At 43.9% G+C, this 15,479-nt stretch overlaps 1 protein-coding gene across 1 annotated transcript; it reads right to left on the bottom strand.

The window, feature by feature from the left end:
- Positions 1 to 3,611: 3,611 nt before the first annotated feature.
- LOC133345538 (RING finger protein 145-like) lies at positions 3,612 to 13,975 on the bottom strand. The gene is given in 13 exon segments (XM_061556397.1): positions 3,612 to 5,513; positions 5,515 to 5,691; positions 6,865 to 7,125; positions 7,787 to 7,882; positions 8,101 to 8,245; positions 8,702 to 8,807; positions 8,810 to 8,883; positions 10,932 to 11,072; positions 11,639 to 11,799; positions 12,469 to 12,704; positions 12,807 to 12,892; positions 13,037 to 13,145; positions 13,778 to 13,975. Coding segments are annotated over 13 exon segments (1,803 nt in total). The 5' UTR covers positions 13,956 to 13,975; the 3' UTR covers positions 3,612 to 5,480.
- Between the last annotated feature and the right edge of the window lie 1,504 nt (positions 13,976 to 15,479).

Genomic DNA, 15,479 nt, shown 5'->3' with positions numbered 1-15,479 from the left:
CACGTCCTCCGTGTAGGGGTCAGGGGTCAAAATTGCTGTGCGACCTGGAAAAGTAAAGACAGCGGTGGCGCGGTGCGGTGGCATCGACGGCACTGGCAATGATGACCTCCTAAACATGAACTCGAGTTCCCCTTCGCCCACATCGAGGAGCTGTCTCTGGGTTGAAGGCAAATGCGCTCCCAGGGCCAACCGACAGAATGACCACCGGCCACATTCTTAGCTCTGCCCTCCAGCGTCATTCGGTTAATTTTTGTTATTTGAAGCGGTGGTGAAACTGTGCACTCGCTCCGCGGACGTAAAGTAGCCCCGATTAGCAAGTGGGCATGTAATTGTGTGCCCCTTTACAGGAGTGCTGGTTAACTTCCAGTGTGCCCAGCAGGGGATTTGTGGTGAGTGTGCCACGGCTATTAAAGGCCCTTTTTGTTTGCCCCTAGATTGAGACCACGTGTGGGTTCCGCAAGCGAGCGAACAGGCGAGTCGGAGCCCGGCCAGCTAAATCCATGAAGGTCAAACGCGGCGCTATCCACTGCGGGGTGCTCTGCTAACTTTGCCGTGGCACGAGCGTGGAACAACTATAAACAACGTCGTTAGCCTTCATCTAAAGGGCCCCCATAAGATATGCAGAATTTTCAGACATAAAAAAAAAACAGAAAAGCTGCGCTCGCTTTTTAGCCTCACATCTAAAGTGCAAATTTCTTGTGCTTGTCCAAAAAGAGTCAAAATCAAAGTGATTTCCTGCAAAAAAAAAGCGCAGAATCAGTGTTCATCTCCGGTTTACAGCCCTGAGCCAGCGGTAGAAATTCCACACTCCGATGGCAGAGGGAGAGTCTGTCCGTAGGATAACCACTGCGTCAAAACGGATGTTTCATAATGGCGCCTTGCACAATTTGGAAGTGTGCACCACACGTGTTCTCAGATTCTCAGTTCCGAACAATTTTCAAGTTTACACTCGCCGTCTAACAAGAGCCTCTGCGGGCTTGTTCCTGCCTACATTTCCTCTCTCGACTTGCTCTACCACCCTTCAGGTGCCCTCGGCTCTAGTGACCATAAAGGTCTTCTGCCAAAAGCCTCAGTCAACCTTTGCTTTACGAGAGTGCACGCCTTCTGTAGATCCTCCCCATAGTCTCGAATTCCCTTGCTCTGACCCTATCTACACAGCTGATACCCTTCCCTGTGTGAGTCTTGACTGAAGATGTCCCTCTACTCATCTGCACATGACTATCCCCTATGAAGTGTCTTCACATGCAATTCCACCATAACGTTCTATCAGCTCCCTCTCGTGCTCTTAAAAACTAAAAAATCCTCACACATCTTTCTCCTAATTTGTACGGCGTCTTGCGATGCAATCACATAACGACGCTTTATATAGAATTGTTCTATTTGCGCAGTTGAAAATTGCGCTTTTACATATATTAAATGCCCATGCACATGTGAATTGAAGTATCAATGACCAATCATAATTACTGGTGGCAGAGCGTGACCAACAGGCAAGAGGGTTAATTGTCAGCACAGCCGCAATCTCGCAAAGGTGATAGCAGCTGCAGGGGTGTTACACATTGTTCTGGAGCCCCTGTATCACTAGCAAGTCATCAGTAGCTCTAACTTTGTAAAATAACACCATGTATTTTTAGAGTAATGCGAAAATTAAGCAATTAAAACTCTACACGTATAATTGTCACGCTAAAGTCCACTGAACAATTGTTAATCACTCCGGACGTTATTCTTGGTTATTTGTTTGTGGTTCGTTGTGCTTTTTCCGGATGCTAGAGCCAATTATCGTGTGATATTTGAGCAACTAATCATTTGTCTTACAAATGATTCTACTTTTATTTCATTGAGATGTTACATTTTACAATTGGTTATCGTGTGACTACTGTACAATCTCAGCACAATGTTTATGATCCATATTAAACTAATGATGTACAGCCCTTTGTCAATCCACTGCTGGATGAAAGCCTTACCATTCAATGTCTTGACAAAGACGGCCACAGCATCATGCGCTTTCAGATGCGCTTCTGCGGCCGTCTGGAACGCTCTTCCTTTTGATATTAGGAAGCCACTGGCGTGTTGCACTTTTAAATGTAGATTGAAACTAATTTCACTTTTTGAATTTATTTTTGTTTTAGTTCGTTGTCGTTCCCCCGCACCTCTGATAAGCACGGTTGGCTACATATAGTGCGAAAGAAGTTCTACATACATACATACATGGAGGGTTTGGCCATAATTTACCATGCTGGTTGTGAAGGGCAACAGAACCATAATGTTCCGTATCATTCTTCCTTAAATGCAGAAAATTTGAGTTTACACTTTTAAAAAATGCATAACCATCGATATTGGTCCCCGTTCATACAAAACCTAAAACGGCTTTGATCATTGCCATCATCAGTCGTGGGCCGCCATCTGCTGGTTAAAACTAGATATGCATTTGCTATTAAATGTAGTGCTTGTAAATGTCTAAGACAAATACATATTTATTAATAAGGTTCATGGCACATTCACAGAATTGCATGTATGAATCAACGTTTTTTTTTCAATGTAATCAAATCATATTGGTATATTTAGGCAATATAGTGAACAAAACTGTAAATCAGATCGAATAGATATACCAATGAGATGGCAAAAAATGTACACTAATTCTTTAATTGAATTGTAGTTCTGAATCAACGATTCACCAAATTGCCAAGAGGGTTAATTGTCACATCCCAAGCATCTGCAGGAATTTCGGGGAAATGCCTATTGGCACCGACTAATATTTCCATTCAGTAGATTAGCGGAGTCTTCGTTTTACAAAAATGTACTCTGGAAGGTACGTCATTGTGCTGAAAGTTGCCCATACCCAAAATATCAACATTCCAGACAGGCGAGAACAGTGTTCTTCACTAATTTGCAGAGGGGAGCCACTGTCGCCGATAAGACATCATCAATATGAGAGCTGCCACACATTTGAAACCATTGGGATTTGACGGCAATCATGGGGAGGTTTTGTCACATTGGTGTATTGTCGGGGGCCGCACGAAAGGCCACCAGGGACTGCCAGTAGCCCGCAGGCCTTGCAATGAAGAACAGTGGGCTAGGGTAATTATTAAACAATGACAATAGGTTATACAATAAGATAATCGACAATGCGGATAATCTGTAGGTCTGGATAACGCCTCCTAGATCATCAAAAGGCATCTTAGGATCGTTAGTTTGTAAAGGTCAAATTTGTAAACATACAAGACAGGATATATATATATTTTTTCCTTTCACCCAATTTTTTTTGCTAATGTGGATTACTGGCCCTGACACTGCTTGTCCACTTTAGCATTTATAATAGTCCAGAACTTGAGCTGTGTGTGTGGTCAGGGGGAGCCATTGAATCTCAACTGGCTCCACGATCAGTCATACTCTTAGTTCTTTCGGTAAAGTCACGCAGGTAAAAAATGAAATTAAAATTAATAAAAATAAAATAAAAAATCACGTTTCGGAGGCAACACAAGTCTCCGTCATCAGGTGGGACCGCCACAGCCAGATTTGCTGCATCACGAGCAGTGTTAGCTATTCCTGTTTTCTGAAATTACAATCAAGGGGTCAATTCGGATATGTCGAACGACAAATATGATGTCAGTAACCACACAAAAATAAACATTTTATTAACATTTCAAGCTTTTTTTCACAATTCAGCGTTTGCATAAACGAGTTACACCAGGAACAATTGAATACAATTACAAAACGTTCCAACTTCACACCGATGGAAACGTTGAAACTTTAGAAAAATTATATCAACAGTATGTACTTTTTCAAACTTACGGGGCCAAACCAATATTCATTACAAAAGTCATAACCATACCCAACATCATGATGCAGATTATAGGTTACAATTACGATTTGGTTGTACACAGGGTGAAATTCAGAGGGTTCTTGCTCCTCAAACACGCAAACTAATAAATCAAAAACATTTATGAAGGCACATGTGGAAAAAACGCCCCCGTCTCTCAGGTTAAAGTAACTATTGTGCATTTTATAATTTGGTTACAATATATTTTGCTCGAGTACACAGTACCAACTAACATTTTAATGATTGGAAAGTACAACGTCACATATTCATCCATCACGTAGCCACTCTGTGCACACCCAGTGCAGTATGCACACTTTAACTGTCATTCTCTATAGATGTTCAACAAATCTTGACTTTTTCATATATACAGGAATTAATTCTTAACCTTGCCTACCTTTGCGTACGTCTAGAGTATAGATAGGAAAGCATTTCCCCATGTTCAGACAATTTTCACTTTTTTGTCCAGTAATCTATTTGCGTATGTTGTAAAGTGCTATTTTCTGGAGATGTTCATCAAATTCAACCTTTTCACAAAGCTGCCGAGACCTCAGGCCCCCACGAGTGGGGTACATGTGATGCTGCCATGTACTGTGACTGTTTCTGTTGTGTGTGTACGAGTGATGAAGACAATGTTTTGGTTCAATGGCATTCACCGAAAATGAAAATATCCCATGATGGCGGTGGCCATTTCTGAATGATTTGAGAACGAATTAATGCTCTAGGGAACGACGGTTGCCACAATAATGTCTTAATGAATCAATAAAAAGTTACACATCATTGTCAGCTGAACACTATAACCAACTTAAAAAATTTAGTCCATGTTTGCGAGCCAAAAAAAAACAATCGCGATGGTGGATTGCACTATCTACACAACGATGCATATTTGATCATCTCTGTACCACGCTGAAATTGTTCACATTGATAAAATAAAAAATATATAACAGCTCTATGTTAATCCACTTGTGGATGAAGGCCTCTCCACACAATGTCACGTGGGTTCTTGACTTAACTTCACCACACTGGTCCGTGTAGGTTTGTAGGGTGGCCCAGGAACAGTTCTGATATCACCCACCACCGAGCCGTGTCTGTGAATCTCAAGTCAGTGGGTTATTTATTTATTTAAAATATTTAACCTGGAAAGTCCCTCGAGATGCAACATCTCATTTGCGAGGGTGACAAGTGACACATTACACAGCGAGGGGCGAAGGGTCCCTTATAGGATGACGAGCAGGACTGGGCAGGTTAGTAGTGTAGTACGCTAACTACTGTGCCACTGCTCCATCTCCACCTTGTGATACCACTAAGGATATTTATCAGCATGGCGAGTAGCAGCAAGCCTTCTTGGATATTTTGTTTATGAATCTACCAACATCATGCTCCCCACAAGCAATGCAACAACCCGTTCAGAATGGCCCCAATTGTGTGTAAAGCAGAACATTTAGTTGGCAAAGGGTGGCGGCCTTTTCAAACAAGTTTTCTGTATCCCCGTTTCACGCGTTTTGGTGAATTCCTGCCATGAATTGTACCAAGACAATATGTGGTAGGCTAGTATTGATTGTGTGAGGCTGTGTTGATCCAGCATGCAGAACGCTTCTATTGTCTATATCCACGTGTGTTTTATTGTGTTTTTAAGTCCTCATTGAGCAAGTATCTGCTGGAATATTCACATTGCATCTCCATTAGGCTGAGGGGACATCTTCTGGTGGGGGTCTGAGCCCAGCATCATGTTCTGCCGTGTCGACGTTGTCGCTGCTCTCCTCTGCGCCGAGTTTGCGGTGGCACATGGGGCAAGTGTCCTGCACATAGAACCACTTGCGCAGGCAACTGGGGTGGTACATGTGGCCGCAAGGAGTCAATACTGCCACCTTCATGTCCTGAAGATAAAACAAAATTTAAAACAATAGTTAAGCATGGCGTAGTATGACATTTTTTACTATAAAAAAAGCAATTAACACCTATCTGAATATTTTTTGTGCGAACGCTAACATTTTAATTTAACAACACAAAATGAAGTGGTTAAAAATAAAACAGGAGACAAATGTTGTTGCACCACACAATGTGAGCCATGTATCTTACCAACATTTTCTAAAATGTACAACACACATCCCACAAACCTTGAACATGAAAATTAATCTCATATGGCATATATAGATTCTGAGCCTTGGACATAAAACAGATTCCAATAGTCACTGTAATGGAACTACAAATTGTCTTGCTTTCGCCAGCTCAGTCTCGGTTTACAAAAGCTATCCCGGTATCAATAAGAATCTGTTAAAATCGGGATTTTGTCCCATTATAAAATTTTCTGGCATCGTGCATGATCATGATATGAACCAAAGGTGGGGCTACCAGAGTAGCAGAGGTCGCAATCGGGTACCCGATACCCGTACCCTATCCGATACCCGGCTACCCGTACCCGGCCGGGTACGGGTACGGATACCCGTTTGCGACCCTGGTGCGGCCGGGTACGGGTACGGGTAGGCCGTGAGTCACTGGTGAGTAACGGTTTGTGACTCATTTCCCAACGTCTTGTCTCTTCTCACAATTCAAGTTCCTAGAATCAACCCACCCGCACCTGCAACATGGCTTCATCCCAGAGGTCGCAATCGGGTACCCGATACCCGTACCCTACCCGATACCCGTACCCTACCCGATACCCGGCTACCTGTACCCGGCCGGGTACGGGTACGGGTTTGCGACCCTGGTGCGGCCGGGTACGGGTAAGGAATCAAAACCCGTTTGCGACCTCTGCAGAGTAGTGGACAGTGTTGGTAGAGGAGGTAGGCCTGTGAGCAGTAGGTGGGTGAACATTACAAATTTCAAAGGCCTCTCACTGTGGACAGGGCTAGTGATTGAGTGGGTGTGACTTTGGAAAAGTGGGCAGGGCTGAAGAAGGGAGGTGCTACCCCAGTTCACCACGTGTCCTGGCTGAGCCATCTCAACGTTTGGCAGCTTTAAACGTCTCACAGCTCCAAGGAGTGGAATGAAAACTTGAGGTGACACCGTACATTTGCTTGGCTCGTTTCCAATGTTGCGTATGCACGCACCTGGTAACAGACTGGGCACACGTCTCCATGTTGCGCCAACAGTTGCGGCGAGGCCCTCTGCATAGCAGCCACGCGGGATCCAGCCATGCGCCGTAGCTTCAGGCTGCGCCAGCCGGCACGTGCGCGCTGCCACAGGTTGTAGTAGGCGTAGGCGAGCACCACAGTCACGCCGGACCAGCTCCATCCACCGCCCGTCCACTCGAGAAGGCTGAACACCACGAGCCCCAGAGATGCCAAAAACTCCAGGCCGCGGCAAAACCCCTGAAGGCATGGGTGATGACAGCTAAGGTCAAGAGATCGTCATCACGGCTGTTGCCATTGATGTGGCTACACCTCACCATCACTCCCTTCCTCCCATTAGATCTTGTAGTTTGTTGTAATGTTGACACTTGGCATTTAAGGACTGCTCTTACAGTATCTCATCATCTGGCTATGTCTTTGCCTTGGTTTCTGAACTCTGGGTGCCCATTACAATGCATGTAAGTGAACCTGCTTTCATCTATCCTACACATTTGTCTCATACAATGTAACCTATTTTTTTCCAGAATATGTCTAACAACAATCTGTTTGTTTGTTCAATTAATAACTTTCAAGTTGCTTACCCTATCAATTAAATTGGCAATCCTCACACATTGGTGCCAGCCTGTTATATAAAACACAGCATATATATATTCTTACATTGTTTTAATGCATTCCTGCCATTGTCTTAACAGTTAACATGTATTATTATACAAAACCTATGTAAAATATTGAAAAGTACTGTGGGCATGTGTGCAAATGTATCTTTAATGTTTTAAACTGTACACTAAAAATATTCAAACATGCGGACAATTCAGTAAGCTCTTTGAGATTTCAATCTTATGCAATGATAGAACTCAAGTCATAATATATGTGATAATTAAGAAAAACTTATCATCCTCACCTGCAGGTAATAGACAACATCATCCATGAATTCGGGAGGCCAGTCACGCTGCTCTTCAAAGGCGAAGAGTAAGTAGATAACGATACTGCTCATTGCCTGTAAATAGAAAACACAAAGCTGTCACACTCCCTCAGAATGGACACCACAACCTGCTGCTTTGTAAGCAACTCGTGTAATCGTGCTAAAAAAAGTGTCCAATAGCGGCCTAAAATACATTTCTGCTCAAGGTTGATGGAACTGTGGAATCCAAATTATAATGCGCAAGCTTGTCAAGGGCACAACTAAACCGTGCGTTGTTTGGTGCGTATCCATGCCTGGAGCGCCGTTAACACAGTGCTTGATATAAGGATGAGCCAGGAGTCCATTGGGAGAAGCAGGTTGATCCTCCACATCAGGAACATCGGGAAGAGGCACAGGAACAAGCACATGCTCAACGCACGAAAGTGTTTCCACCTATTCCTGCCAGATCACAAAAGATCAGATTGTAAGTGCAGTGCTATGCTGTTTGAATTTGTACTTAGGTTAATATACAACAGCGTTGAAAAATAACTGAATAGCAACATATTCATCTCACCAGTATTCAAACATAAGACAAAACAATCTAAATATATACAGATACCGTCAACTAGCTTGAGAATGTAGTTTAATTAGAAAGCTTCCTGGATTCAATCGCAGGACCTCAGCAATGCCAGCCCAAGTGCTCTGACGTCTGAGCCACCCAGCCACCTCTAACAATCGATTTGAATCATTCAATTGATGCATCAATATCATCCTATAACACACCTTATATTTTATTATAAAAAAACACGTCTGTTTTCACAACCACCAAAACACACAACCAATTTGAATCACCAAAACGATAATTAACATGGTCAGTAATTATCGTGCTTTGATAACGACTGAAGTTTAAATTACTTATCACGTGCAGCAGCCAAGTTGAGCAGAACAGGTTCAGAGATTTCGAGCGCAGATTGCAGGGTGGAGGCCAGCACGACGAAGAGGATGATGCTGAGGAGGAAGCTCGATACACGAGCTGCAGCTCTAGTAGCCCCGTACACATCGCCATCATCAGAAACATCACGCCTTCCGAAATCCCCCTGCATGAAGCACATAAAGAGACACAGCATTCTTGAGGTGGCTGGGTGGTTCACTGGTCAGAGCTATTAAAAAATTAACCCGTAAAAACAAAGTTTTTTACTATAAATCCTTTATATGCGTGGCATCGGTTTTATTTTATTATTCATTTCTGTTTTTCTTGAGTAAGAGTTTCATTTTTATCACATTGGTATTTTAAATAAAATATGACATTTTTTTTTCCCTAAAAAGTGGAAAATTTTGGAAAATTTTTTCACGAAAATAAATTCTTACGCACAACGAGTCTGTGTGCAAAATGTCAGCTCGATTGGATCACGGGAAGTGGGTTAAAAACGACTGAAAGATTTGCACGGTCGTAAGCGCGCAAGCAAGCAAGCGAACTTAATATAAAGGATTTAAAAAGAGAACATCTTTGTTTAAACCAGGTGAGAGTCCACTGGGACTACAAGTCTATTTTTTTCAAGGCCTCTTCGAAACCGAGGCCTAGGGAAAACCACCCCAACCGCCTCCAGTCTCTATGGCAGTGTTATTCTTTTCAAGACCCGCAGGCCACTGGCGAGCCCTGGTGGCCTTTAGTGCGGCCCCTGACGTGCGGTAATTCCGACAATACATAGATGTGAAAACACCCCATCGTGCTGTCAAACCAAACAGTTTCAAATGTGTGGCGGCCCTCACACCGATGTCTTATCGGCGAAAGCGGCCCCCTCCAAAAACTATGGCCCCGAGGACCGGTTCAGATGTCACTCGCCAATGGTGTTAACCATGGACGGGAATAAAACTCTGGTTGCTAGGTTTCATAGTGTGGTGCAACAACCACTGTATCATCACTCTACCCTCTACAGGAGACATTTCATTTACATCAACTTCTAATTACAAAAGGCTCAATGTGTTCATCACTAACACTGGCTTTAAAGGAGAAATACATAATATGCGATTTTTTTTTATCAATGGCCCTTCTTCATAGTATGTAAAATAATTTAATGTGTGATGACAAAGGGCCATACAATTATTTTATGTGCTATGAAGAAGGGCTATTGCCCAAAACGTCACTTCTTATCTATATATAAAATCGCAAATCTGTCTGTCTGTCGGTCTGTCTGTGTGTGTGTCTGTGTGGCCGGACCATACGTAGTTTCATTGGACGGCGGTTGCCCCTGGCAACGGGTAGCGACGCATTCGCTGCGGGGTGGACGCCATTTTTAATTCCCGTTAAAAATATGCGCACGCATTAACACGCGACTCTGAGGTAAATTCATCAAAGTTTCACGTCCTCTTCACTCCCCCCCCACCACAATGTGTGCAATTACTATTATAGGGTCGGTAGATAATAAAATTATAGCGATTAGACAGTATTATTGTAGCGCGGGGGGGGGGGGGGGGGTACCGGACCCAGTACCCAGCCTCAGCTGGGTGGGCAATCTAGGCGAGGCCGGAGGCTCTGCACGGTACTAGGCCTTGACACACACCACGCGACTCTGAGGTAAATTCATCAAAGTTTCACGTCCTCTTCACTCCCCCCCCACCCCAATGTGTGCAATTACTATTATAGGGTCGGTAGATAATACAATTATAGCGATTAGACAGTATTATTGTAGCGCGGGGGGGGGGGGGGAATGGCACCCGTACCCAGCCTCAGCCGGGTGGGCAATTTAGGCGAGGCCGGAGGCTCTGCACGGTACTAGGCCTCGACACCCCACCACACTATAGGCCCTACATATTACTGCACAGCGGCCGAGGAGATCGTTCGTGGCTGGGGGGGGCAGGGGTAGCAGCCCATCTGTGTATATATGTAAGGTTATTAAGAAATATATTTTTCACCCGGGCAACGCCAGGTACTTATGCTAGTATTTTTATATAGATGTTCTTTTTACAGCAGTGTTATTGATGAACATGTTGCACTTTTTGTTATTTGAGCTTGTGCATCACTGTCAATGCAGTATGACCAAATGTTTTTGTTATGACACAATATGTTCAATAACTAAATGACAACAAAGTTTTGGCAATTTGTAATGAGTATGTCACGTGTTCAGTGCAGGTAAAATCATCTCACCGGTAAACTGCATCTTGCTGTAGAAGCACAGAGAAACCGTGCAGGTAAAGTCTGCATAGGGACAGCAAAGACTGGGCTACGTGGGACACCACAGATGTCAGGCCCAGCAGGAGGTATGGACTTCCGCAGCACTTGGCTACACTGCAATATTAAACATACAACAAACAACAGCGAATGAAGAGTCACTGATAATAATACAATGTGTGGAAGAATATGAGTGTTAAGTAAAAACGTATTGCTCTACTTGCCACAAGAATAACGCTCTAATAACAATTTAGGGATAATCATTCCAGGTTGTGGACTCATGGTGGATAAATACACAGTACATGCCTCAATAATTATATTTAATAGCCCTTTGACAATCCACTGCTGGAAGAAGGCGGCCCCAAGCTTTGTTGCTCATGGGAGCTGTTTGCTTGTTGGTCAGTACAGGTTGGTGAATGGTGGGGATGCCCAGATTTAGCCGTGATATCACTCCCTACCATTATTAACAAGAGCTGTGAATCAAATTCGGGGCGTCAGGTTCATAGCACAATACACAAACCACTGAGCCACCATGGATGAAACTATTTAAAGAAGGACAATTGGCTTCTTGAAATTGAAGATAGCGGATTCTGCAATGCACTACGTCAAATATATAATGGACATATCGATTGTAAGAAAACCAACGTGACCAATATTGGATGCCCTCCGCTTTGTGAGTTCACCTGGTGAGTATAAGCACCAAGTTGTCCTCCTTAGAGTCCAGTGGTGGCAGCGAAGTCTGAGTCATGAACTGGACCAGCCAGAAGGTCAGAAAAAGCGAGGGTACGGACAGCTGCTGCCACATGAAGATCAGTAGCGTGACAATGCCTTCAGCAGCCATCAACTACATGCACAGAAAATGTGGAAAAGACAGAACCATTCAATGGAATATTATATGAATAATATAATATATACAGTGATATCTATTGTTTGTTAAAAAAGTGGTATATGCTGCATAATATGATCTTTGACCATTACTCTTTACTGTGCATGTTTATCGTGATGTGGAAGGACCTTGTACTTTGTTATTTTCCCTCAACAAACATTACAACTGACAGCATGAATGTGTCCAAGTGCCAAATGTCATAGTTGTGCAAAAGCCATATCTGACTTTACGCACAAAAACTTTTTTACGTGATATTTTTTTCATCATTTTGTCCAATTGTGCCAAGAGCTTCATGTCATTAAATCAAGAATACACATGTAAATCTCACAGAGCAGTGCTCCTGGAGAATCAGAGAATGTCCCTCAGAAGAAATTTTCAAGAACTCAAAAATACTTCAAGTAAGATATTTTTTTTCTTTATACAGTAGGAAGCATACTTTCCCAAAAGCTCTGCTGTGATATAGTCCGATGACAAATTCATAGTTTAGTTTTCATTCTCAGAGATGTAATTTAGATAAACCACGTGCTGTCATTTTGTGACCAGGCTGAGGCCATCAACGCGATACACTTGTGAACCTCGTGTTTAAACTGCTGGACTTAGGGTAGTAAAAAAATTATCAAGACTAACCTGGCGTCCCTCTGCCCACGCTTGCCGCAGCAGGTAGTAAGGCAGGTAGATGTTTGATAATGCGGCATACATCACTTGAGTAACACTGAGGGTGATTGCAAACCGCTGTAACAGAGGAAGAGCAGAGCTAGGAAGGCCACAGAGGACCCCAATAAGGGGAAGGGAGGGGCCCATGAAACGCCAAACTTTCCGGGTCTTGAGGCAGCAGGCACAAAGCACTTCCACCAAAACCTGGGCTGAAAAAAACACACATTGCTCAATTAACTGGAGAAAATAGCACATTAGAACGTGCACACAACGTACATTATTTGGAATATTTTGCAGGAACTACTTCTTACCTAATATAGCTCCAATTAGATGAATGAATAAATTGTGGTTGGAATAAACAGACTCTTCTGATGTAAGTGAAAAGTCAATATAACTTCTGGAGAGAAACAAAACACAGAAAGAAAGCAAATCATTGAAATTACATTTTAGTTTTTCTTATCAGACAAGTATTAATCAATGTTAAATTTCTCTCAACGTCAAGATAAATACTCCAATGTCAAAATATTGTTGTGTGTCTTACCTTGAAATAATGTGTGTGCTGGCCAGTAGAAAGCCAGCCATAAGGTGCAGGTAGAACGATGTGAGCCTCCCAATGGGCAAAAACAGCACCGCAAACCCAAGAATATGGCCTGTGATCACATGTGAATTATTTGCAATAGCATGGGAATTGATAAACAGAATTGTCAAGGCTCTAGCTATGATCTGATAGCTCTGTCAGTGTGCATTCTGGTATAGCAGCTCAAAACTAAAGCGTGCGTGAACATTTCTATTTTTTACATCCAAACCAAAGCATGAGATCAATGTAATGATTGTAGTTTATAGTAACTATCTGTCATGCTACTTAAAATTGTACGGTGATTATTGGCCATGTAGAATAAAACACCTTACGAGAACGTTGGTCACGTAGTGTGTGGGCGAAGAGCGGTGGCGCAGCCGTTTGCGCACTGCACTGAATACGGCAACCTGAGTTTGATTGCTGGCCATAGGTAACACCAGTTGCAAGTGATGGTAATATCTGAACTGGTCCTGGGACGTCTTCCTCATACACCAAGCCCACGCTGACCAGCTCTGACCAGCGTGAAACGTAAAACTACAATGACTGATACAGCACAGTTGACTACGTATGGTGTGAAAAAGAAGTTCAACATACAGTGCATACATTATCCAGCATTGAATTGACAAAATGTTGAATTTTTTTAAAATCAGTGTCTCATTAAAACGTTACACTGAGCTGTGTAAATGACAAAGTGCGGGCTCGCACCGAGGAAGAATGCATTCCATGCTGCAAACTTGTACTTGAAGAGCATGCCGTCACTGTTGGTGTGTAGCCGGGACACCAGCGTGCTCACGTCCCACGTGTAGAGAGCATCCAGGAGGACCAGGGCGGGCACTCGGAGAGCGACGTTCACGGCCGCTTCCAAGCGATCAGACCAGGCCATACCAGCCTCTTATGGCGACCACAAATACTGAGTAAAGTTGAGAGTAAGGCAGTGGGGGGGAAAAAACATTACCAGTCATTATGACGACCACAACATTGAGGATAGGTGGAGGTGGATGACAGGGGGATATGCCACACCGGTCCTGATGGAAACCACAACACTGGGGACAGGTGGAGGTAGGTGGGGAGGGGGCACATATGCACGTGAAGATATCAGTGTACTATATTATGTCTTGTGCTGAACCGGGCCCTTGTCTTCACGATGTGCTCTATGCCTAACGCGTCTGGCAAACCAGCAGCATTTACTTAACAGGGTACACTACCTATGAGACACACACAACTGGTCAATAGTTTGCTTAAAATCACGCCGGGAAGCAATGGCATGAAAGGCGTCAAGAATCATTGACTCGAAACATGATTGACATGTGGAGATGACATTTTCTTTCATGCTGTACTTACTCTATATTAACAGCAGTCGAACAATTAGAAACGCAGCTTGTTTGTATTGTCATTTAAAGACATTCATGATCCTGTATAAATATTTCGAGTGCGAAAATAAGGCTTGAGCTGACTCTACGTTCAAGCAAAGTGTCGTCCTTAAAAGGGCAAATCCCGTATCTGTACGTTAGGATAGCTACAAATGTCACCCATTATGCATGTTGCAGAACACACATGACGCAGCATGCAATTATTCATAAAAACACTCGATAATGTTTAAGGTAATTTCACTTAAAGTGTGACCCTGGTTGAGAATGCAACCACAGTGCGATTATTGCAATCGGGTTGCATAGTAGGCCTCTAAATAATGCCCACTTTGCTTAGCAATAACCCGTTAAAATGTGCTATTATTAACATATCCATGATCCTTCCCCACACCCCCCCCCCACTCCCCAAATTGCTATTTTAAAAACGCAGCGTTCTACACATGGCAACGAACCTCGCGGAGTTTATAAACAAAACAAACAACAAAAACCTCACCGCAAAAACAGGGGCCCAGCTGTGTGACAGGGCCGCTTTTAAAAGATCCGCACGGACGGGTTCACGATCCCGCTGCTGTGCCGCACTGCCAACCCCTGGGGGGGGGGGTCGTGGGGGGGGTCGTGGGGGGGTCGTGGGGGGGGTCGTGGGGGGGTCGTGGGGGGGTCGTGGGGGGGGTCGTGGGGGGGTCGTGGGGGGGGGGTCGTGGGGGGGGGGGGGTCGTGGGGGGGGTTGTCGTAGGGGGGGGGGGTCGTGGGGGGGGTCGTGGAGGGGGTCGTGGGGGGCAGATCCTGCCGTGCACCGAGAGCAATCGCGTGATACACCAACCCCCAGCCGCGCATCGCCTTCGTTACGAGAACGGCCCCGTGGTTTAATGTAGATTTTTTTTTTTTACGCGCACTGCCAATACGTGTCGGTGTTGTTTACTCCTGAAAGAGGAAGAAAAAAAAACTACCGTTACAACAATAATAATAATAAAAGTGCGAAGCGGAAGGTTTAAAAAGAACGAGACACGTATCGACAACGACGACAACGCTACCGCTTCCCG

This window comes from Lethenteron reissneri, chromosome 22, assembly GCF_015708825.2.
Source record: "Lethenteron reissneri isolate LAM-NWPU_2019-01 chromosome 22, ASM1570882v1, whole genome shotgun sequence".
NCBI classification, from domain to species: Eukaryota; Metazoa; Chordata; class Hyperoartia; order Petromyzontiformes; family Petromyzontidae; genus Lethenteron; species Lethenteron reissneri.
This window is presented reverse-complemented; position numbering and strand designations above follow the sequence as displayed.